The sequence below is a fragment of the Phaethon aethereus genome (genome assembly GCF_964289735.1).
Source record: "Phaethon aethereus genome assembly, chromosome: W".
Lineage (NCBI taxonomy): Eukaryota > Metazoa > Chordata > Aves > Phaethontiformes > Phaethontidae > Phaethon > Phaethon aethereus.
Window position 1 is genome coordinate 28,058,782 of NC_138581.1, and position 25,555 is coordinate 28,084,336.

At 37.7% G+C, this 25,555-nt stretch overlaps 1 protein-coding gene across 1 annotated transcript in view; it reads right to left on the reverse strand.

Annotated features, from left to right (window-relative positions):
- Positions 1–5,430: 5,430 nt before the first annotated feature.
- Positions 5,431–25,555, reverse strand: part of LOC309415268 (A disintegrin and metalloproteinase with thrombospondin motifs 6-like) — a gene marked incomplete at both ends in the record, with an annotated part of 195,173 nt that continues 175,048 nt past the window's right edge. The window contains 5 exons of the mRNA XM_082012736.1: positions 5,431–5,540; positions 12,445–12,601; positions 13,836–14,012; positions 21,748–21,952; positions 24,331–24,460. Of these exons, the coding sequence (XP_081868862.1) occupies positions 5,431–5,540; positions 12,445–12,601; positions 13,836–14,012; positions 21,748–21,952; positions 24,331–24,460 (779 nt within the window). The remainder of the gene's footprint in view (positions 5,541–12,444; positions 12,602–13,835; positions 14,013–21,747; positions 21,953–24,330; positions 24,461–25,555) is intronic.

Sequence of the window (25,555 nt, forward strand, 5' to 3'; positions counted from 1 at the left end):
CAGCACAACAGTTTATGCTCATCAGAAGTCATATAGCTGCCAGTCCGAAAATTACTGAAATCTGACCTGGAAAGGATAACTATGTATTTCTACATTAAGAGTGGGAAGATTCCATTTCTATAAGCTGGAAGACCTGTTCAGAGAAGACCTAGCAAGGGGTTAAACCACAACAACTATGTGTCCCATAGCCTGTCCAGCTCAATAAAAATGTCAGTTCTGTGCAGAAATAGAAAATAAATGGCATGTGGTGCTTAGGTAATATGCCATTTTAAGGGATGCAGTATCCTTAAATGCACACTGTACTGCATTCTGAGTGGCTCAGATTCATAAATTGGTCATGAACTCCCCCTTTAGCTGGGCCAAATATACTTGGGAAGCTATCAAGTTGCTAGTGCTGTAGTGAACCTTGTTATATGGCTGACTGAGCCCTTATAAATCTGTTTTGGATTCCATCCTGATTACTGCATGCAAATGCTCTTACACTATTCTGTCTAGGACAAAGACTGGAGGGACCACACAGAAGCAACGATCCATTCCTTCCACCTAATTGTTGTTTGTGGTGAAGGGAAGACAGCCAGATAGGGCATCACTTCTCTCAGAATGTCAGCCTCAGCTTAGTAATGGCCTTCTCTTAAGACTCTTAGATTGATGACTGACTGACTCCAGATGAGGCTCACAGGACTCATCCAAAGTCTGTTGCTGTAAACATCCACAGAAGAGTCCTGGATCTTAGTTCCTAGCAATAAAAATAATAATAATAAAAAAGTCAGCAAAATAACCAAGGCCTATTCAGCATTCTACAGAGGATACTTAAAAGTCCTTCTTTTAGATCAGATAGGTTCAGAGAGAACAGGGAGTTTACTAATGAAGGAAAAATTGTGTGGTATAGCAAGGGAAATCAGAGAATGGATAAGCAGTAACTCAGGCAAAAATGGTGTCCATTTCCTCAAGAAATAAACTGAAACAGTATAACACAGAATTATAATAGCAGGGTTGGCTCCAGAAGGAAGTTTAGGCGCAAGAAGAGTGCATTTTAAGAAGACTGAAGGGAGTTTTGTGTGCCAGGTATTCTACAGTCAACATGGGTGATGTTAGGCATAAGGTAGCAGGAATAGGAAAAGAGAGGGAAACACAACAGCATCTGTTTCAGTGTACACAGTTTGTCGTTATAATCCAAAACACAGTTCCTCCAGGGAGAAAGAATAATACTCAAAACTGAACAATAGTGGGAAACCTATCAGGTAATAATTTGTAGTGTGAATGTATGGGAGGAAAGTCAACAGTTTTGGAATGACAGAGAAAACAGTTAATAGACTGTGTAATTTACTAAGACTATTCCTTCTTTAACTTCTGATCTGTAGCGCAATAAAATTTTGTGATAGAGCACAGGTAGAAATATCAGTGCCTTTAAAACAGGGTATTGTTTTTTGAATCCTCATTAGTAAACAGAAGAAAAAAGAATAACCAAGATTATTAAATGCCTTATCAAAACATTTAAGGTTCTATGTACTTTCTTCAGCATCTTACTCAGAGTAGTAAATTGATTATTTTCATGAAACTAGATTTTAACTGTTATTCTGGAGAAAGGAGAAATATTTCATAGGACTTGATCAGAGGTTTCAGTATAGGATATTTTTACTGTATCAGTTAAGAAAAGAAGCATCTCTCAGCAACAGTGACCTAAGCACCAAGTTTTCTGAAATGACTTTGTTTTTTACATTTAAAAACATTATAGCTTCAGATAAAATCTTAAAAGCTCAATGCAAGAAGGACATTTTATTGTTATTGGTGTTATTGGTATTATTGACTGGCTGTTAATGAAATCATTCCAAGAAGTACAGGATATTTTGTTGCCATTAATTTCATTCTTGATCTACATTTATTGCTTAAGCTAAAATATTACCTAATAATGTACATGATCACGTTCTTGATTTTTCCTTTTCCTTTTTGTTTTGCTCATATATGATAAACATTGCTGCTGCCAAGGAAAGAATTTTGGCATAACATATAGATGTTACTTGGAAGAAAACATCTTATATATATTTTGATGCATCTGACAAAGCAAATATTAAGCATACAGAATTCTAGCAACTGTAAGTCAGGGAATAGACAACTGTACCATGGGTATCATTCTTAAAAGCTGAAGTTTTATTTTACTAAATTGTCTATATTAAAAACAGATCTGTGCCTGGTGTGGAATTTCACTGCATCAAGTGTTGTTACAATATTTTTGTTTTCATTGCAAGCAGGAGAATGCATGTAGAACAAGTGTTAAGAAACATGACAATAAATTAGAATATAATTTACAAAAGCAAATAATAAAAATAATAATAAAGTAAGTGTACCACCTTAATACCAAGTATAAAATAATAAGCAACTAATCACAATAATACAAAGGTACTTTCAGTCTGTATTATTAAGGATATCTATGTGACATTCACTCCATTACAAAGTTCCTAACAAAATGGACTGTTTTTGGGTGTATACACCTTGAGGGGTTAATCTGTAGATTTTTCTTTCTCTTTTGATTTTCTTCAGTTGAAGCTGATAATATCGCTCAGTGGAAGTACTGGCACTAGATTGATTTCTGCATTTAGTATTCTACTATTTGATTCTAGGCTTGTCATATTTATAGCCTATACAAATAGTCCTATTGTCACAATTTAGGAATATAACACTCTTTAGCTTAGATTATATAGATGACTACAGTGTAGCAGCAGCAATGAACTGTGTTGTGGAAACCAATTATTTTTCTTTGAATTAGGTTTCATTTTTTGGTCTTAGTCTGAAGCGTTGCTTAGTTTGTAAATCCACGTACATTCTGTGTTTTGTTCCCTTTAATAATACAATTCAACGTTGCTCCAGGGAGTTCTTTAAATTCCACCCTCAGTGCTGTTATGTTGCAGAGTAAACACTCTGCAGACTCCCTAGTGTTCTAGCACCAGTAAGAGAGCAAAATGCGTCTTTGGAAACACTCCTTACAATTTTAATGTCCTAAGTGAGGTTAAAAAAAAAAAAAAAAAGGTTTCTTTTGAATACATAGAAAACCCTTTTCTTGTTAGCTGAAAAGACACATTAGCTGATAAACAAAACCATACCCTGGAGAAAACTGGGCCCTGATACAAAGAGGCCTCTTGCTTAGAGAATGCCATGGTAACCCCTTTCCCTTTTATCTTTTTTTTGACCTAACCAGGGTATGCTAGCACCAACGTGTTTTGTCAAAAGGATATAGAAAGTCGATTCACTTAACAGAGAAGGACTACATACTCAATCCATATGTGCAACTCCTAAAGACTGGGGTTTTTTATCTGCTGGTGTCAGTTTTAACAGGAGTTGTTTACATGGTGATGAGAGCAGCAGATAAGGATTTGTGAATACATGCAAGCCAACTGAAAATGAATTCCACTGGTCACAGGCATATGGAAGTGGAGATAATGGCAAGAGGTAGCAGATGACAGGAATTTGATGGTCATGAATATGTGGGCTACACAAAACCCCACAGATCGATTGTCAATATGTTGGGGGGATTTCATAGTATGAGTCCTGTTAACAATAGATATTGTTCCATGTTAATTCACATTAGTAAATAGTGTGCAACACATTTGGCTTTGTTAATGGTAAAATACGCTGATACACTTCAATCTCATGATATTTTGAAATTATTTTTCACTAAAAAGAGTACTTTTTTTAAAAAAGTGCTATTAGAATTTGTAACACATTATTGTTCACATAATGTTAATTGCACTACAACAAAGGAGGCATAGTTGGACACAGAAGCACATTCATCAAGTATCTGCTGCAAACTGCAAGTGTTCAAGTACAATATATTAATATAAACAAGTACCCACTTTCCTTATCGCTTTGTTGAGTCTGTTACTGAAAAGTGAAGGGGAAGAGGAGCATGACATTAAACTTTTTTATGGTAGATTCTTGAATGTAACTTGCCTAAGTAGTTTGCTTTCACGATTAAAAATGCAAAGTATTTGGTGAATATTAAAAATACAATAATATGAAATGTGGAGTATGGCAGCAGAATAGTTAAGGCATCTAGCTACTAATCTAGAGGCGTGAGTTTGTTCCAGTCTCACACTGAAAGCTGCCCCTAGATTTAAATATGGTCCAGCTTTAAATATGTACCTGGCCATTTACGTGAAGGTGGCCGGGCTTCATTCTAGCCACCCCTTTTCCAGTGTGCCTTTCTCCTGATAGCCCAACAGGCCTCTTGGCTCAAGCACACTTTTGACTTCTCATTTGAACAGAACCTAGATATCTCCACGAGTCTTTTATTCTTTGTTTGTAATCCTTGCCAACTCATATGTAGTCTCCTGAACTGCACATTCACATATTCTTTCTTTCTGCCCTTCTGCTATGGTATCAAAGAAGGGAACATCTGGAATCCATTTTAACTTTCAGCTTTGCAAAGGACTGTTGCTATTACGCATTAGGCTTATATTTTGCACTGGAACTCCTTGGTTTTGGAGAATCCAGTAACATGTAAACCAGATCTAGATGCCCACAAAGTTGTATCTTCTTTGTGGCTGGTGTTGTAAACAGAAGTGAGCTGGAGTCAAAGTGGAAGTTCTAAGCAATCTGTATGATAGTAGTGAAGGAGCTGGCAATACGGTCTTCACCACTATTGGAGTCTGCCTTCTCCATGATATTGAAATATATTCCTTTTCAGTGGAAATCTCAGCTTCACTTTTACAATGGTAAGATGGCTATAAACCTGCAACACAGATTTCGTTTCGTTTCATAGCACACTTGTATTTCATGCACCACTGCAATAACTGTTGCACCTCTTAAAACTAAGTCCCTCACGGTTGTTCTATTTAGTATAGTTTTATATATGGCTCACAGCAGTGTTCAGGAAATATGGACTACTCCAAAGGGAATGAAGGAAAAATACATATTGTTTTAACAGCTGATTTTATAATTTAAATTGTGGTGCTGTGTTGTGAGATAAAATAGTTAACATTTTTAAGCTATGACAACATTTTTTTGATTCTTATTTACTTCCATAGTAGACCAAGTCATAACAGCTACATTTTAAAAAGTTTTAGATACAAATGGATTCAGTGTCATTGCTAAGTCCGTAACAAAAATTATTTTAATGGTCCAAGGAGGTAAACAGACTATTGATTTAGTCAAAAGAACACAAATGTTCCACAGTAAGCTATTCTATATGTGCTGTGTGGATCTTTCCAATTTGGCATGCTTTCCTTATACTGTGCCCAGCACTTTGGATGAATAAATCCCACTTCACAGAAGTTAAAATAATATTGAAATCCTGTCAGCTGGAGCTGACCAGTGGTTATGTTGTCCACAGGGTAATGCATTTGCAAGGATGTCAATCTCATTCCGCTGTGTGGCTCTCTTCGATGGACACTTTTCCACAATAATAACAAGGCACGTTCTCGTGCTTTCTGTGGGTCAGTGTCCTTGGCAGGTCTTGCAGCACATCTGTCTGAAGTATGCTCGACTGCAGAACTTGAACTTCAACACCAGTGGGCAATATGCCACTTTGTTCACATCTTTGCACTCTAATAATTAAGGGCATTAAAGAGAAAAAATCGGAAATAAAAATTAAAGTACAAAGAAAATTTGACATTTAACATGCTGCTTCTCTATCCACCTTGCCCTGTTTCCAACTACTCTTTCTAGTCCAGCCTAGTGCACACAATATATTTTAAAAAGCCATAAAAATGTTTGCAGGGCTTTTCTCCCAGACATTTAGAAGTGCGCCCACTTTGTCTTGAATTACCATTTATTGGGATAAATGATCACTTTAGATAGCTAGGAAATATGAGTCATTTTACTTACAATACTTTTATATCTTCTTTCTCAGGAGTTATTATTTTATTAATCCATGAGAGGTTATCCAAAATCAAACACAATTTGCACTATTTGGTACCATGCCTGTACATTTGTAAGTATCCTTGAAATAGAATATGCATTGCAGCTAACAGGGGTGGAGAAAACAACAAGTGTTATAAATAAAGGCACCAACAGTGTGAGTTCAGTGACTGGACTGAATGGTGGATTATATTTTAGGCTTGGCTCCATACATCCACACTGTCTTTTATGCAGGAGGAAAAGCCATTTTTATGCCTGTAATAGACATGTAAGAGCTTTTTTCATACTTGTGTTTTCCCTATATGCTGGGCTTACTGCCTCAGCAGCCCTTGCCATACTGGCAGGTAACTATTCCAAGAAGGGAGAACAAGAGCTCAACCATGAAGAGGAAGGATTACTTCTTTTCCATCCCACACAGGTTGTTTCTAAAGTGACTTGTGGGTGTACATTACAGGAGCACTGCTGGAGTATGCTGTGGTTCTCCTCTGGCTCAGTTTCCTTTCTGTAGAATGGGAATGGAATTGTTTGGTCCATGCCCAGTTCTTATTATGATTATAGCTGGAGATGCGGCTGTATCTGAGAGCTCAATGGTACACTCAGGTTCTACAGCTCGAATGTTGCTACTACAGATTTGCTTTGCACTGGAGTGAATATTGTGATAGATGCCTGATAGGGGATTTTTAGTTATAGGCATTTGCACAGTTTCTTCCAGACTGATATTAAAATAGGACTTTGGCAAGGAGCCTTGTTTCATGTATAGGAAGATGGAAGAGATGTATATGGAGAAAAAGAAAAACCCACAAGTTTGAATAGCAAAAATGAAGTGGTGGGAAGAATGAAATTAAATTAATTTCTCAGAAAATAATTTGTCTCAAAAGAATGCTGCAAAATTTTACTGTTTTAAGGTTGCATTTGATACTGGCTTCCTCCTACAATCTTTCTCAAATTTGAGAAACAGCTATAAAGAAAATGTGAATGAAAAGGAGAGAAACTAGCAGTACTTTGACTATTATCATATTTTATATTGATATCTAGAAGTGAAGACTGGAGGCCAGGATGCTGTTGCTCCAAGGTCTGACAGAACAACAGTCCTTGACTCCGAGATGTCTGTAAGCCAAATATGAGAGACAACAGACAGACACACCAAACAGGTAGGAAAAGAAAAAAGTAATAGTGAAACAAACACAGTCATCATGTACAATCCCTTCAGCTACTCCTATTTGTCTTCCTTCTACACATGACCTCACAGTACAATATTTTTGCTCCAGAACAGGTAGTTATGGACAGAGTGTTCATGCTGCAAGCATACTGTAGTAGCAAGTTAAGTGCAGATGAGAATTTTTGGTATTTGAACCTAGGAAAGCATCAGTGAGGTTGAACTTCAGGGTCTGTACTGAATGGCATTTCCAATAATGGCAATGTGCATGCTTCTAGCTAGACGAGTAGAGGTCATGAAATGATTTAAACTTTCATTTCATTAACACAGATATAGTGTTTTTGTTGCAAATTTTACTCCACCTACCCAATGTTTTATGTACTATTTTTCTACTTTTTTAATTCTGGAAACAGAGTTGGATGTCAGCAGAAAAGACATTGGGGGTAGCTGGTTGAAACAGACATATTTCTCTATCAGCAACTGCACATGGTCACTATTTTATTTCAAAAACTCTTCCCAAAAGAGGTCAAATATCTTCCAGAAATATTTCAGGTCCTTGTGTTTGTGTTTGCTGGGAATATAGGAGAGACAGATGGTGAATCATAAATGAAGTGAGGAAAAAAAGGTTCACTTGATGAAATGTAAAAAGTTCACTCAATCCCAAAAATAACCCTCATATAGGTTGTATTTCATTAAATACAGGTAAAGCAAATAACTTCATTTTTGCTAAAAGTAGGATTTGAAATTGTCCCATTTCATATTTCTTTATGTTATTCTTCCGCTTGACTAAAACTGGACCCTGTTCAGCCAATGCCATTTGGACAGCAGTGAGACACTATTCTGGAAGTTGCCCACAACTTCTGTTTTAAAAATCAGTTTTGAAATAGATATGGTGGCTGATGAAGTAGCCTATTATTCATGGGACTGTGGCTGAATGGAAGAGGTTTAGCAGAGCCCTTTTTGTTCCTAGTAACTACTGTTAATAAGTTTAAATAATCTACATGCATTAATCTCTCCTTTCCTGAACTTTGTGGCCAGATCAGACAATATTATGATATCAAGTATCACATTACAGAAATAAAACCACAGAATGTCACTGTGCCTTCAGCTAAAGAGACTGCAAAGACATACCACAAAAAATACAAGGAAAACTGAAATGACATAAAATAGATAAAATAATTTTTCAGGTAAAGTTTCAGATGGCCATTAGCAGTCTAGATTCAGCAGATATACACGCACACACACTTAGAGAATAAAATAATTTCAAATTGTGTGGTACATGCTGCCTGTAGTTCACTTCCAACAGCAAATGTTATGTTACCCTCATCAGTGTCAGTCTGTCAAAACCTTGTCTACAATATTCTAAATCTCCAATGAAGAGTTTAAAGAAAACAAAGAGCTAAAGCAGATGTAAAATGTGACAAGATATACTGTAACTTTCTTTTACTGTTCCTATATCCCCAAAATTTTTACTCTTATTTTATGTAAACAACCTTTACTTTCCCCAAGAAAGTGCTTTTAAACTTTACTAACATGATCATTATACTGCAGAGTGGCTCAAGCTTTCTCAAAAACATGTATGTGATCTTGGGTCACCAAAATTAAATTGTCCAGAAATTGATAAATGGGTCCCACAGGCTGCGAGCACCAGAGTTTGGGGAGTGAAGGGAATCAGAGGTTCACAGGGGTTTGAAATGAGAAGGGAATCCCCTCAGCTAGTCTGATCCTGCTGCAAACCAATGACCTGTTGTTGAAGTTGCTTTTGCCCCACAGTGGGGCCCAAAGCACAAGGCAGCGCTACTAGGTGGCATGTGGACAAAGTCTCTGCATGCGAGTAGATATGCTCTGCTACGCACATGGACTCCCAAGGGGCAGAACCCTCCCTCTGAGAGGCCTGACTCCTTCCCTGAACCCCAAATACAGATACACAGTTCACATCCCACTGCACTCGGAGAGAGACAGATGCATGCATACAGGCACAGAATACTCCTTTCACAAAGTACATCTACAAGGAAATACCAGAACTCAAATACTTCTTTCTTAGAAAGTATTATATTTCCAAAAATAGTTGTGCTTTTTAGGATGTTAGTTCTTGAAATCTTAAATCATCTCTAGTATGCTGAAAAAAATATGCCTCCCTGTTCAAAGGGTAACACTTTACTAACACAAGAGCTGTCAGCAACTCTTGTGTCAAAGAGGATTTTCTTAAAGCCAAAAGTGTAAGCAAAAAATGTGCAATACATGCAAATTATTCTGCAAACACTCAGAGTTTGAGCTTCTTAAATTCAGCATTTAATAGTAGCTCGGAAATGTTTATAAATTAGGATATATATTTAAGAAATACTTGCCAAAATATTGAAAAAAATAACTTGAAGACAATTTTTTTTCTAATTTTTGGATAGGGTACCCTTACTATTTCATGGATTGCAACTAGGTTCTTGAGAAAGGATGTAGGTATTTTAAATTGTTAAATGAACTTTGAGATTACACTTATTTTTGAACCATTTGAGATACTTAACTACATACAAATAATCAGTGGTTTCCAGTAAATACCTTCAATATGGGACAAAAGCAATCATAGGATTGTAGCAATGTGTTGGGATCTCTATCTACTGGAAGAGATTGTGCTATATCTTTTTCCCCTCAATTCATAGAATCATAGAATGGTTTGGGTTGGAAGGGACCTTTGACGGTGTATTGGGTTTGTGTGGCAAGGTTTTGGTAGCGGGGGGGGCTGCAGGGGTGGCTTCTGTGAGAGGCTGCTAGAAGCTGTGTCTGATAGAGTCAATGCCAGCCGGCTACAAGACAGACCCGCTGCTGGCCAAGGCTGAGCCAATCAGTGATGGCAGTAGAGCCTTTGTGATAACATATTTAAGAAGGAGAAAAAAACGTCAACAGCAATTGCAGCTGGAGAGAGGAGTGAGAATATGTGAGAGAAACAACTCTGCAGAAACCAAGGTCAGTGAAGGAGGAAGGGGAGGAGGTGCTCCAGGTGCCGGAGCGGAGATTCCCCTGCAGCCCATGGTGAAGACCATAGTGAGGCAGGCCCATGGAGCTCCACGGTGGAACAGATATCCATCTGCAGCACATGGAGGACTCCACACTGGAGCAGGTGGATGCCCGAAGGAGGCTGTGACCACGTGGGAAGCCTGTGCTGGAGCAGGCTCCTGGCAGGACCTGTGGACATGTGGAGAGAGGACCCCACACTGGAGCAGATTTGCTGGCAGGACTTACGTCTCCATGGGGAACCCATGCTGGAGCAGTCTGTTCCTGAAGGACTGCACCCCGTGGAAGGGACCCAGGCTGGAGCAGTTTGTGAAGAACTGCAGCCTGTGGGAAGGACTCACATTGGAGAAGTTCGTGGAGGACTGTCTCCTGTGGGAGGGACCCCACGTTGGAACAGGGGAAGAGTGTGAGGAGTCCTCCCCCTGAGGAGGAAGGAGCGGCAGAAACAACATGTGATGAACTGACCACAACTCCCATTCCCCTTCCTCCTGCCACTGCTCTGGGGGGAGGAGGTGGTCAAAAATAGGGAGTGAAGTTGAGTCCAGGAAGAAGGGAGGGGTGGGGGGAAGGTGTTTTAAGATTTGGTTTTAGTTCTCAATGTCTCTACTCTGTTTTGAATCGTAATAAATTAAATTAATTTTCCCCCAGGTCGAGTCTGTTTTGCCCATGACGTTAATTGCTGAATCATCTCTCCCTATCCTTAACTTGACCCACAAGCTTTTCATTACATTTTCTCTCCCCTGTCCACCTGAGGAGGGGAATGATAGAGCAGCTTTGGTGGGTACCTGGCATCTGGCCAAGGTCAATCCACCACAAAGGGTCATCTAGTCCAACCCCTCTGCAATGAGCAGGGACATCTTCAACTAGATCAGGTTGCTCAGAGCCCTGTCCAACCTGACTTTGAATGTTTTATGGGATGGGGCATCTACCACCTGTCTGGGCAAGCTGTTCCAGTGTTTGGAACATCTGTGTTTGGAAATAAAACATCAGTTAGCTTTTGAGCTTTGAAGGGCAGAATGTTTCCTAGATTGATAATCATCACCTAAAGATTACTTAACATAAAAATGGGTATTAAAATAACCAGGTCAAATTCTATTATGAAGATGCTTTTCAAATGACAAGATGGGATGATAAGCCTCTATTTAAAATTAAAACTTCCAAGCAATAAATTATGGTGCTTATAGTGAATCATCAGCGTATTTCTGGGATGATTTTCATATGCTCCGTTTCATTACAGACATGTCAATCTGACATACTTTTATGACAACTTTGAATCTGTGGCCTGAACTTGAATGGATACAGAAGGTATTAAATGAACACCAAATCTGGGAAGACTGTAGCATAAATTTGCCTTTTTTTGATTTAAAATCATAGTATTTGTTCCATCTAAATAGGATATTAAACTTCAGTGTAGTTGGAGAGCCTGTGTAAAACATACTCCATTATATACTGCACAGAGGTTAGTTATGTTAAAAGGAGCAGCTTTAGTGACATTGTGAAGTCAAACACTCAAAATTTAGGGGATACCTGTTTTAAGAGAACTATTATTGCTGTGCAATCTTTATTTTTGGACACGTGTGTTTTGGTAATTTTGGATTCCTTTTCCCCTTCCATACAAAATGGAATATACTCATCTGGTGAGCAACTATTCTAAAGTTTTACAATCATTAAGGAAACTTTTTTTTACTGCCTAGCACTCAAATTGTACTTTGATGACAGAATTTCCTAATAGGTTGTCTTGGACAATTTATGAGTCCAGATCTGGAGCCTTTCATAAACATTAATAAGCTTATTTTGACATTATTATCTAATATATCCTCTAGCAATAATATGTTATGATAAAGTTAGTTAATAGTCTGATTAAATTAGGCTGTATCATGTAAAAAATACTGTAATTGTTTCAAACAGGCATTATAAATCCAAGAAATTCAAAGTTAATTAGAAGAAGCTGAAAAGTAAGTCAAAGTATAAGGACAGGCTTGTAGCACCATGCAGCATTAAACCCATGGTCCCAGTCTTTCAATGAACATGTGATCAACTATTTTTGCCACTACATTGTTATGTTAACCACTGATGGAGCAGGTAACAGTTCAATGGATGAGAAGTATATCATGCTCCCCCTGCTATGATGGACATTTCCATTGAACCAATAAAGACACTGGAAAATTAATGACACAAAATGATAGTATTTTGTCCATGACTTAGGCTATATATTTTTAAAGGTGTTTTTTTAAACAAAGAACCTATATTTAGGTTTTTATTGACTTTACCTTTGAATTACAATGACTAATTAGAAAATAATTGTAAAAAAATAGTTCACAGTCTGAGAGATGATGTAATGTAGACTTTTACTAATAAATTAATGCAGTAATACTGACCATGTCACTTTACTCTTTCCAGAATAAATTATATTAAGATGGTAAAATTACCTTCTGTGTTGGAAATGGGAGCACTGTCACATTTACTTTCACACTGCTGCATTGATGGAGGTCTAAGTGTTTCTGGACACTCACTGGATGCTTGTCCAGTGTATGAGAGGCACTGTACTGTTCGCATCTGTTGCCCAAGACCACACTGTGCAGAACACTAAAAAAAAAGAGATAAAAAAGTAAAACAACTTGGATCGAATTTTTAAATTTAAAACAAGACAGCAGGTAAGCAATCAGGAACAGTACACGTACACAAATTAAAAAAGAAAGACAAGCATCTGAAGAGATTTGGTTAATGCATAAAATAATTTTCATAAAATATCTTAGAGTTTTTTGGGTTTTGGACAGTATATGAGACCACTTGTCTTTCAAAGAAAATAAAACACATTGCAATGTTAGCTCCCTGAACAACTTGTATTTGAGGTATGAGAATATAATTTACACTATTTCATATATCATGTCTGAGTTTAAATGCATGTTTTCAAGAGAGAAATCATTTACTTTAGAACAAAGATGAAAGACCAAGGAGAACAAGAATTCAAATCTGCTAGAGGACATTTTTATGGAAAAAGGAAAGTATCTTTCAAACAGAAATCCTTTGCTTTTTCAAAGTATTTTTTTAATTTCTGTAACTAAACTGTTTTTAGGACATATCAATTTAAGATAAATGTGCACCTGGACAACTAGCATAAAAGAAAAGTCAATCAGATTGTAATACCACAAATTATTGTCCCCTGGTTAGTTAAGCTAAGGTGTTTTATTTTCATTAGTGGCAAATTACTCAACAAACTTAGAAACTGAAATATCAAGTTATTGTTTAATAACAGGCCATTGATCATAACTGAGATGCAAAAACATAATGAAAGAAGTAAATTTCGTATCTCCTATTTAGAAACACTGCATAATGGCAGCACCATTCAGCCTGTGCTGTAACAACTTAGATCCCTGTCTGGTAATTAAGCATATTTTATGTAAAATTATATAGGTCTTGGAAAGTTTTTTGGGTGGCTAGATATCTTAGTAAAATTTTAATTGGCTTTGTATTTCCATCATGTTTCTCAACTAAGTTAAATGTGTTCTAAAAATACTAAACCTTGCAACATTACTGTATCCCAAAATCCCCTTCTAAAAAGCTATAATAAGGACTATTTAATTTTTTTGAAAATGCATATGGAAACTCATCCAATAGAAACTAGATTACTGTCAGCAAATCCTTTATAGTTCAGCAGACAGCTATCATTCAAAATAACATTTCAATCTGAGACAAACAGGGGAGAAGCTTTTGCTGCAGTCATGGGAACCATCTCATCTATTTCCAGCAACATCTTATCCCTAAAGGTACTAATGTGTAGGAGACTAACAGCAATAAATACTTATATGAACTGTCTTACCTGTCCCCAGTCTCCAGTAACCCAGCGAGGAGGAGGACATCGGCCTAAACTACAGCGGGTGCGGACTGGAGGTTTGCTTTCCTCTTGGCATTGCGTGGCTGGAAAAGTTTTTAAAAGATCGCTGCTTTTGCAAAGAACAATTCGGTGTTTGAAACCTGGGCCACACTTTGGTGTGCACTGAAAAAATATTTATATAAATGAATAATGAAAATCTCAGTAAAAAGTCAATAAATGTGTCAGAAATGCTATTATGGAAAATAGGAGAATATATTTATGTTCTTATAATTAAACTATAATACAAATTTTCTCAAGTTGATCATGATAATTTAAAAATGTTTAGAAACACAAACAAGCTGACTGATGATTGTTTTATTAAGTTAAAGGTTTTATAAGTTTTAACTTGATAAAAGCAGATTTCCTTTGCTATTTATATTTAGGCTATTGTGTTACTATTTACTTTTATATATAAAAAGCCTTTTTTTGGGTTGGACTAGATGACCTTTATAGGTCCCTTCCAACCCAAACTATTCTATGATATATACATATACAGTAGGATTGAGTGCACCCTCAGCTGAGGTCACCAAGCTGAGTGGCGTGGTTGACACGCCTGAAGGAAGGGAAGCCATCCAGAGGGACCTGGACAGGCTAGAGAGGTGGGCCCGTGTGAACCTCATGAGGTTCAACATGGCCAAGTGCAAGGTCCTTCACCTGTGTCGGGGCAATCCCAAACATGGGCATACAGGCTGGGCAATGAGTGGATTGAGAGCAGCCCTGCCAAGAAGGACTCGGGGGTATTGGTGGATGAAAAACTGAATATGAGCCGGTAATGTGCGCTCACAGCCCAGAAAGCCAAATGCATCCTGGGATGCATCAAAAGAACTGTGGCCAGCAGGTCGAGGGAGGTAATTCTGCCCCTCTACTCTGCTCTGGTGAGACCCCACCTGGAGTACTGCGTCCAGCTCTGGAGCCCCCAGCATAAAAAAGACATGGACCTGCTTGAGCGGCTCCAGAGGAGGGCCACAAAGACGATCAGGGCGCTGGAGCACCTTTCCTATGAAGAAAGGCTGAGAGAGTTGGGGTTGTTCAGCCTGGAGAAGGCTCCAGGGAGACCTTATAGTGGCCTTCCAGTACTTAAAGGGGGCCTACAGGAAAGATGGGAAGGAACCCTTTTATCAGGGAGTGTAGTGATAGGACAAGGGGTAACAGTTTTAAACTGAAAGAGAGTAGATTTAGATTGGATATAAGAAATAAATCCTTTACTGTGAGGGTGGTGAGACACTGGAACAGGTTGCCCAGAGAAGTTGTGGATGCCCCTTCCCTGAAAGTGTTCACGGCCAGGTTGGATGGGGCTTTGAGCAACCTGGTCTAGTGGAAGGTATACCTGCCCATGGCAGGGGGGTTGGAACTAGATGTTCTTTAAGATCCCTTCCAACCCAAACCATTCTATGATTCTATGATACCTCAAAACAAGATTTTTAAGAAAATCTCTCAGTGGGAGTCACCTAAACTAGTCAATACAGAATGGACAGGTTTATTCATAATTCTGTGATTCTATGATTCTATCCTAAATCTTATCTCTGCTTAGATTTAGGAACTTAAACTGGGCTGCAAAAAGATGGGTCCTCCATTTGGACTTTATAATCCAGAACTGCGAAGGGAGTATAGAAAAACTTTCCTTAAAATCTAACCTTTCATTTCCTGTCCTATTCTAGCCTTTCCTATCAAGGTACTGCCTCCTTATCTACAATAGTTCAGTGTTCAGAATTCTCATACAGAATAGCTAGGTTCAATCCTCCTCATGCTGAAGGGCCTTTACTTTAACCCCAAATCTTGTGTACCCTAAGTACCTGCCGAATAGAAAACTAGGAGAAGGAGGGAAGGAAGAGAAGAAAGATCTCTATCTCTCTGGCTGAACTGCAAAAAGAATTACATATTAATGCTAAATAGAGACCAAAAAAGAATGACAATGAATATGTCAGATCTTCAGCATCATGACCGTGACTCCTCAGTTCTGGTCCAAATTCCATGGAATGTTGCACATAGCTGTTTTCTGCACTCTGGGTGTTGCATTCTAAAATCTGAAATATTATAAAAATGCAAAAAAGCAAGCTATCACCAGCTGACTCTTAAAATAGACCAGTAGCTACTGCTGTACCTCATGTGGAACCCGGATCATTAGACATGATCTAAGAATGCCTTCTAAATTGAGGCCTTTGGAGAGGATATATGGAGAAATGTCTAGTGTGTGAATCACTGTGTGGCTTTGGCAAGAGGTTGGCACTCAGCTTCTCTTATGTGTCAAGACAGGCAAGTAGAACTTCCGATAATCAGTGAATAAATGTCAAAACCCAATGTGCCTATGGAGTTTCATAACCTCTAGAATGTGATAGCAAATAAGCAAGAGTTTGAGGATCAAAATTTGAGTTTAGGTGCATCAATTTTCTAGTCCAGCTTGAAGACATATTCTTTTATCTATATCTAAGCTGCCATTTGAGAAAAATCTTTCAGCTACTGCTACCAGAAGAAAACAAAATCTGTTAAAAAACACACTTTTTTGGAGTCATAGTCAAAATTCTACTAAATAAGATGAACTACACCCTGTCCCCAGAAATGAAGGTGAAGTAAGGAAATAGGTTGACTACGATAATACTGAATCACAAAAAAAAAAAAAAGCATCAGTAGAATTCAACAAAAAAGTTATGTCTCCACAGCAAATGAAAGGCAGAATACACAGACAAAAAAACCCCAGGAAACAGTGTCTCCCATTACCACATGCTTCTAGAATTTTTGACTCACTCAGTGGAAGTCATGACTAACGGCAATATGAATGCAAAGTAAATGTGGTTGTCTGATAAGGCTCTTCCCAAGAAATCCTTAGATTATTTTTTGCTGGTTTATATTTTATTATCTGTAAAAATATAAAAGAAGTATTTTACAGTGGGCAGAATAATTCAGTCAAAGCTCAACTATTGCAAAGCGTAAAAAATTTTATGGCAAAACTGATGTTACCGGAGAATGACTACATTCTGCTAGGCAAGCCACCGTTAGCTTTAATTACTATTTGATATAACCACTTTTACATTCTCCTAAGGACATTATTTAATCTCTATGTTTACAAAATGTTTTTGTTTCTCTGGCCAAAAAGATACAGAAGACTAAAAAAATGTATAACTACCCTGATGCTCAAGTTCATTAGCATATAAAAGTTCTAAAATTGCTTAATTTGTATCAAGTATTGCTTGCTTTGACTATAAAAACAAAAGTTTAGAATTTGCATTCCAGAGAAAAGTAGCAACATTTGCCATTGGCTTCAATGGAAGCAGTATTCAACTCTTCCACTTTTTGAGTTCACTCGTTCTCATTTTCATGCTTCTGTCAGAAAATAATATAAATACATATATATATATATAAAAAATGTTTATATGTATATTACTATAGGGATTTAAATACACTATATTTCTGGGAACACTGAACAGAAAAAAAAAAAGCATTTTTTCTCATTGTATTAAAATGGTCAAGACACTCTGCCAAGCTACACCAGGCAAAATTCATACCAGAAAGAAGTCAGCATTTTTTTCACAGTCCTGATGAAATACCACCACAACCAGAAGCTTAGCAGAGAACATTTTTGTTCAAAATTATAACACACTCCTGTTGTATAAAAGCCTGGTTGTGAAGGCTTTTAAAAGCTGTTCAAGCTTTTTACGAGGCTGGCAATGTTGATGGATCTAAGGATGATGTATTAGTGAGCAAAGTCTAGAGGCGGTAGCTAAAGAGGAATAGTATATAGTCAGCATATATTTATGGCTCTATAACTTCTCATATGGATACTATTATTTGTTAATACTGAGGTGATGCCTAGATATTCCAATAAGAAATAAAGTATCATGATAATGTACACAAAGAACTTACAAACTATCAGTGCCATGGATGTGGTATGAAAGAGTCTTCAACCAAACATCCCTTTCTACTCATCCATTCTTTCCGTCTCATTCCTTTCCTTTCTACTCTTTCCAAGTGAGGTTCATTTTCATTTTCAAAGGGCTGGAATACAGTGTACCTTTTCAGGTAGGGACAGTTTAAAACCTTTTCTGCCTTGATTATGGTGCCCTACTTGTGTGAAATGCTGGCTAACAGTGGGGTAAAAAAAAAATTGTTCTGCATGTAGAACAAGACACACTTTAAGATTCACTGTGCCATTTCTAGGTTTCTTGGGGTCCTGGTCTACACTGAGAAAAGTTGCTGAAAGAAACTGCTTACCTACAGGTTTCAGGCTATAAAGCTGACAACTTTTTACAGAACCGATTCCAAAAAATATTTTATCTTAAACCTGAATAAAACTAGAGACAGATTCAGGTATAGTCTGGGAATTACTCTCTGTTTTATGATAGAGGATTATTTACAAAACCTGTTACAAATAACAGGAGATTCAGAATATAAGCAAAAGCATCTGTATGATAAATTAATGAAAACAAAAAAAAATTCATAAGTTCACATTATATTTTAGAAGAATTTTCTTTGATATAAAAGCTCACTAAAATGGCATTTCACTCATAATTCCATACAGAACAAAACCAAACAGTTGAGCAATACAGCACGTTGACACATTTTTCTTTTGTCCAAAGAAAAGCAACATATATAATGGAAAAAAATATAATTGTATATTGGGTTTGCGTGGCAAGGTTTTGGTAGCGAATGGGAGGTGGGGTGCTACAGGGATGTCTTCTGTCAGAAGCTGCAAGAAGCTGCCTCCATGTCTGATAGAGCCAGCTCCAGCTAGCTCCAAGACAGAGCTGCCACTGGCCAAGGCTAAGCCAATCAGCAATGGTGGTAGAGCCTTTGTGATAACATATTTAAGAAGGAGAAAAAAAATGCTGTGCAACAGCAGCTAGAGAGAGGAGTGAGAATATGTGAGAGAAACAACTCTGCAGACACCAAGGTCAGTGAAGGAGGAGGGGGAGGAGGTGCTCCAGGCACCGAAGCAGAGATTCCCCTGAAGCCTGTAGTGAAGACCATGGTGAAGCAGGCTTTCCCCCTGCAGCCCATGGAGGTCCACAGTGGAGCGGATATCCACCTGCAGCCCGTGGAGGACCCCACGCTGGAGCCGGTGGATGTGCCCTGAAGGAAGCTGTGACCCTGTGGAGAGCCCATGCTAGAACAGGCTCCTGGCAGGACCTGTGGACGCATGGAGAGAGGACCTCACACTGGAGCAGGTTTGCTGGCGGGACTTATGTCTCCATGGGGGACACATGCTGGAGCAGTCTGTTCCTGAAGGACTGCACCCCATGGAAAGGACTCAGGCTGGAGCAGTTTGTGAAGAACTGCAGCCTGTGGGAAGGACCCAAGTTGGAAAAGTTCATGGAGGACTGTCTCCCGTGGGAGGGAGTGTGAGGAGGAAGGAGTAGCAGAGACAATGTGCTCGGGGGGGGAGGTGGTAGAGACTTCAGGAGTGAAGTTGAGCCCAGGAAGAAGGGAGGGTTGGGGGGAAGGCATTATAATATTTAGTTTTATTTCTCATTATCCTACTCTGATTTGTTTGGTAACAAATTAAATTAGTCTTTTTTGCCCGTGATGGTAATTGTTGAGTGATCTCCCTGTCCTTATCTTGACCCACGAGTCTTTCATTATATTTTCTCTCCCCTGTCCAGCTGAGGAAAGGGAGTGATAGAGTGTCTTGGCAGGGACCTGGTGGCCAGCCAAGTTCAACCCACCAAAATTTGTCTACACAAGTAGTTTCTTCAGCTAAGAACAGATGGATATTATACAAGCGTGAAATTCAAACAGCAAGGAGATGAACAACAACAGCTTCCATGGCAGTTCACAGCACTGTGATTTAACATGCAGATATTGCTACTTTCAAATACTGCGATAATGCTTAGACTATTATTAACTGTCCTTGGAGATATTCAGAAGCTGTCTGGACATGGTCCTGGGCAGTCGGCTCTATAGGTGGCCCTGCTTGAGCAGGGGATGTTGGACAAGATGACCTCCAGAGGTCCCTTCCAACCTCAACCATTCTGTGATTCTGTGAACTATGTTACCTGTATCAACAAATTATGGTAAGAGCTGTTCTGTACCATTCTATGGGTGCTCATAGTGATGCTAGTAGGCCTCCTTCTTTATGTTTTGAATTTTGAGAGGCTATAACAATTTTTGGAGCTAAAAGTATCTGTGCATAGAAGAGATCTGCGCAACTACAGGCACATTAATCTTCTTTATAGTATGCAGTGATTTATAATTAATTTTGAATGAAAGACTGTTTAAAGGCAAGCAAATACACAGGAAATGGGATACAATGAATCATGGGTATATCATTGGTAGATCATTCCAGTTTAATAGTCTCCTTTCTTTTTTTTAGACAAAGTAAGCGGAACAGTTCTAACTTACCTGGGCTTCAGTAATGTATTTGAAAGGGGATTACAACTGGGTAAAGTTTAGGATTTGAGAAATGCAACCTGCAAAGACCTTCTAGGATCAGTCATGGGACTGGTCTGATTCATATTTCTTTATAGTCTACTTAATGATGTTCATGCAAAAGTAATTTCAGTTGTTCAGCATTACTGAAATTAGTGGCTAGCACAGGTAACTAACTGACCTTAATGCTACAGAGTTATGCTCTACAGAAAGAACTGGACAACTGTGAAGACATGAATTGAAATTAAGTGAAATTTGGTAGTATGATGTGCAAGAGCATACATTTAAAAAAAAAAATAACAAGAACCTCTATTTAAACTGGGAGATCACTAACTGAAATGAAAAAAAGGAGGATAAAGGTCTATATATTAACAGAGCATGAGATGACTAAGTAATCAATATGCAATAGCTGAGGAACAGAAGGAGGTTATTTAGGGTATACTGATACATTTTAGGTTATGGGCATTTTCAACAGAGGCAGGAAACAAAAGGACGAGGCACATGTGAAACCTCCTCTGGGATATTATACACATTTAACTCTAGTAATCCATTCCCAAAAAGATGACTTCAAACTGAAACATGAAAGGTGAATGCGGTCAAGATTAATTCCTTTCTGACAAATAATAACTGGAAAGGAAGAGGAGCTGTTTCAGATAACAAAAGCAAACAGGTATAAACTGGCATAGAACTAGAACATTAGAACACTTCTTGCAATTCAAAGACTAAAGTTCAGGAATAGTTTTCCAAGAAGCAGTAGGACAAACCCCCAAATTAACTAATTTTAAAACAGACATTTTTGCACTCTGATTTGTGTGTGATGCAGTCCTATTCAAATGTATCACAGATCAATCTATCTTCTTTCATCTGCACTGGTTCACATCCTTCAAATTTAATACTTGAATCAGTATAAGGTCACAATTTGGCTTATACTATAAGAGATATCACCATATTTAACAAAAGATGTTTTTGCTTTAGTAAAGAGAATACAAATTTTCAGGTCTGTTGCTAAGAAAGTTGATGCTTTACATCAGCACGGTTACTTCAGAAAAAACCCTAGGAGGGTTTTTTATTCTGGCTTCTGATATTGTAAACCCATCATCTCTACTCTCCAGCTATTTGCCATTTCAGGAACCAATGGAAATGGAAATTGCTTTTTTCTTTAAGACAATTATCTCATACCAAATGGCTATTCTGGGGGGTTGGTGGTGTTTGTTTTGGCTTGTTTTTTTGCTACTTTTCTGTTTTGTATTTTACTGTTTTTCTATTATGATTAATAACAAGTCATAATCATTTGACAAAACAACAGAACCAACAACACAGAAGACAAAGAAGAAATATGGATGACAAAAACCTGCTTCAGTGCTCTAAATCTATCAGGTTTTGAAATTCTTATTAATCCTTTGCTTAGCAAGCAGCAATAGAAAATGTACTAATATTCAGTGGTCAGAGCTCTTATCTACACTATTGCCAATAAGCTAACATAGCAAAATTTCCTTACTTCTGACCAGTCCAAAGTGACCCACTGCGGGGGACAGGACCGATTGTTACAGGGCTCTTTTTCAATAGGCCGGTGTGTTAAACAGTTGGTATTGTCCAGTGTCTCCTCCTCAGAAGGTCCAATCTTTCTGATACAGAGAACTGTTCGTGAACGCATTCCTCCATCACAGGTTTTACTGCATTCTGACCAATCTCCTATAAACCATCTGGATAGAAAAAGTTAGGAGGCTCAGTTAATGCATTTCAGAAACAGAGCAGATCGGTAATTGCACAAACCCAGAATCCAAATAGTTTAAATTACTAAACCTAAATCATTGTTAACATGTATTCACAGTGAAATAAAGTAGAAACTTATAGGTCTTTTCATTGAGCGTTTTAATTTATGCCTCACTGCAATCATATCTTCCAATAATAATACTACTACTTTGTATTTTTCTAGAGCAGCAATTTCCAGCCTAGGCTACAGTAGTTAGAAAGGAGTGTTGAGCCTGACAAAACTGCAGCTATTTAAGTAGATTTGTACTGGACTTGTATGAAACTATTCCTCTGAAAGGGATTTGCAACTGGAAATGTTTGTGAATCACTGCTGTAGATTAAAGCACAAGTTAAAAGCCAAGATGCTTGCCTCTCTAGTATCATTGCAATAAAATAATTTGATCTCAAAATTGGGCTTTCTGAGATTTAATTCTCATCTGATTATGAAACATTTCTAAACTTTTTTATAGAAGGCTATACTGAAATGCAAAATATTCTCATTTATTAAAGTAAAGCAAACACTAGTAAAACATAATTCATCACGTAAAAAAATGACCTCAACAGATATTTAAAAAATGTGAAGCACTGCATGATAGCTGCTAGAGGGACCTTCTGAGTATTTGTGCGTACATAGTAAAAGTTGAGAGCTGTACAGTGTATTTAGATTACTTTGTGATGCTGCAGAGATTAAAGCAGCTGTTAATCTGGCTGTAAAGTTATATTAATTTTTTTCTACTGATGAATGGTTAATGCAGCTCAATTCACTGGAAATATCTCGCAAAGGATGAAGGTAAAGTCTAATATTCTATCACATGCTGCCAATATGCCAAAAATGTCAGGCATATAATTCACTGTGGATGTTCCTGGAGGTATGTTTGAAGCTGCTTCATAAGATTTGTCATTTTCTGAAGCCTCTGTCAAAAAGAATTGCTGCTATCCTGTCTTGTATTACAGAATATGTAATATATTCTAATATGAACCTAGATCAATGCAGAGATGCAAACAAATATGCCATATTCTGCCATTATTTTCCCAGTGAAAGACAATTAATTTGTGATTATTCACCACCAAACTTATGCTTTTACCACAGTAGGGAGAACTAGAAGCTCTTCACAGCTTTTAGGAGGCTGAAGTGTTAATTGTTAGTTGGTACTAAGATTTGCTCAAGTGCATTCTCAGGTACCTTTTATGTTTTACTGTATCTCACATGACAGTACTGTTCATAGGATCCAGAGAGAGTTACCGATATCTTTTCTTGAAATCTGGAACTTTAGGAGTTACTTATTGTAATAACAAACAAAATACTGTGAACAAACACAGTCTTTGCTGCTGTTCAGGAGCCTCAAGTATAACATAACTGGCATTCAGTTAGAAGGAGTTCAATATCTACTCTTAATCAGTATTAACGATTTTCATGCCCATTCTAATAGAATTAGCTACAGATTATCATGAAATTTAAACTAACCAGAGCTCATGAATCAATAAACTGTTGTATTATTTTTCTCAAAATGTAAGAAGGAGCTGTTGTGCATATGCTGAAATTATTTTCTAGTGCAAAATAACACAGCTGTTTCTAAACAGTTTTTGTATTAAGATTAAGCTATGCTATAGGTCCTTACCAAATTTCATTTTTAAACAAATGAGCTGCTGTGTTTTTAATTATCTTTTCAACATGTAGCATACAGCTACTTTAAAAATAAAACTAAATAGACTTAACCAAGTATGTACCTAATCCTAAAGGCACGTAGCATTACTGTACAACACTGAGCATCCTGGAGAGAAAGGTTGTTTGACAAAACTATTATCAGTAAATGATTTGGTCTACTAAGCGGTTTCTATGTTTACCATTTCTCATCTGAACACTTTAACCCAAATTTTAATATACTATACTTAAAAATATGGCAAACATTTAGTATGCAATGTAAACATCTATGGGAAAGTTAGTCTCCCCTCACCTCAAGATTCTTCTGTCATTATTGCCTTAAGAATGGCCCCCAGTTCTTTTCTGAGCATTATTCACCACACCTGATGCTTCCATCATAAGAAACTGCTTTGCTAGTATCTTTTTACTTACAATGTCTGAGTTGCTTTGCATAGTTTAAACACCACCGTTGCTCAGTCAAATCAGGCTTTCTCTAGGTCAAAGTATGTATTTTCCACAACTGATTCCAGAAGAACAAGAAACCATAACCAAAAAAACCCAACAAATATCTAGCCTAATGCTAGATCAGAATTTTATACCACCTTTGATCAAATGGATTTGTTATATATTACAAAGACATTTCTATCTATGCAAAACAGATGTCCATCTTAGTGATTAATGACTTACTCAGGTGGGCAAGGCTCAGTGTTGCAGGCTCTCTGGTTTTCTGGAGGCTTACTATCAGGGTCACAGTAATTGTTTTGTATAATGGAGTTGTCATCCAGCCTTTTACACACCACCTCTTGTTTCTGCATACCTTGGGATGAAATTAAACACTATTAATTAATCATTCTTGCTCTTCGACTTGTTAAGTGCGTTTCACCTATTGATTGTTAATCCTACTATCCACACTTTAATTGTCTGAATGCTCCATGTGTGTGAATTCCGATTGACTGAATGCCCCCTGACCACACAAAATCTTTCATTTTCCTTCAATTTTAGGCCACCTCACTGAGAGAGGATTTTAAATTGCTCTTGTTTTCTAAAACAAAGGAAATATATTTATAGATTTACTAACAGATTGTTTTTATTTGTATATTGCACAAAATCCATTTTCTGTCTACTCTCTTCTCCTAGTAAAAGACACTTCAATTTCCAAACAAAACATCACCAAATAGAATGTGGTAGACATTGAACACCCACTAATAACATGGGATTTTCTTTCATCAAACATTTGTAGTCCTTTTGCTCATTTTAAACTAGCTAAACAACTTACCTTGCAATTGTTTCATTTGTTATTCATTATGGACAAGAATCAAATCTCCTACTTTGGTTCCTAAAATGAGACCTATATGGAATTTAGGTATTTAATTCGAATAGTGAGTCAAGCCTAGCCTTGAGATGCCTTAAGCTTGACCCACAAAGCATCTTGCTTGGCTAGGAACAGAAGTCTCCCAGTCTAAGCACAGAGGCATGTGAAATGTCTCTATGACATTATGTGCAAAGAACCTGGGGAAGACTGTAATCACCTTTTTCACAAGTCTTGAGGATGGCATGCAGTCCCCCATGAGCCTGCAGATCCAGAAGTAGTAGGTATGATCCCTTCTCAACCCTGAGGGGATCCCTACTTCCCATGAGCATAGACTAACTTCTGTGACTTAGTGATTATTTTAGCTAAGGTGGCAAGACTGTGGTTTCTAGTCTGTAGATTATTTCTAGTTTTTATTCAGTTACAGTCTGATGTTAAATGTCTAAACCATCTTGAGAGCAGCGATGAAAATCCATACCTGCCTGTGCTAGATGAATGTCTTATTTGCTGGTAACAGATTATGCCCCTTTCTTGTCTTCCTGCCATTGGCCCCATGAATCTTGCATCCCCAGTTGCACTGTGGCCCAGAATGCTTATTAAAAA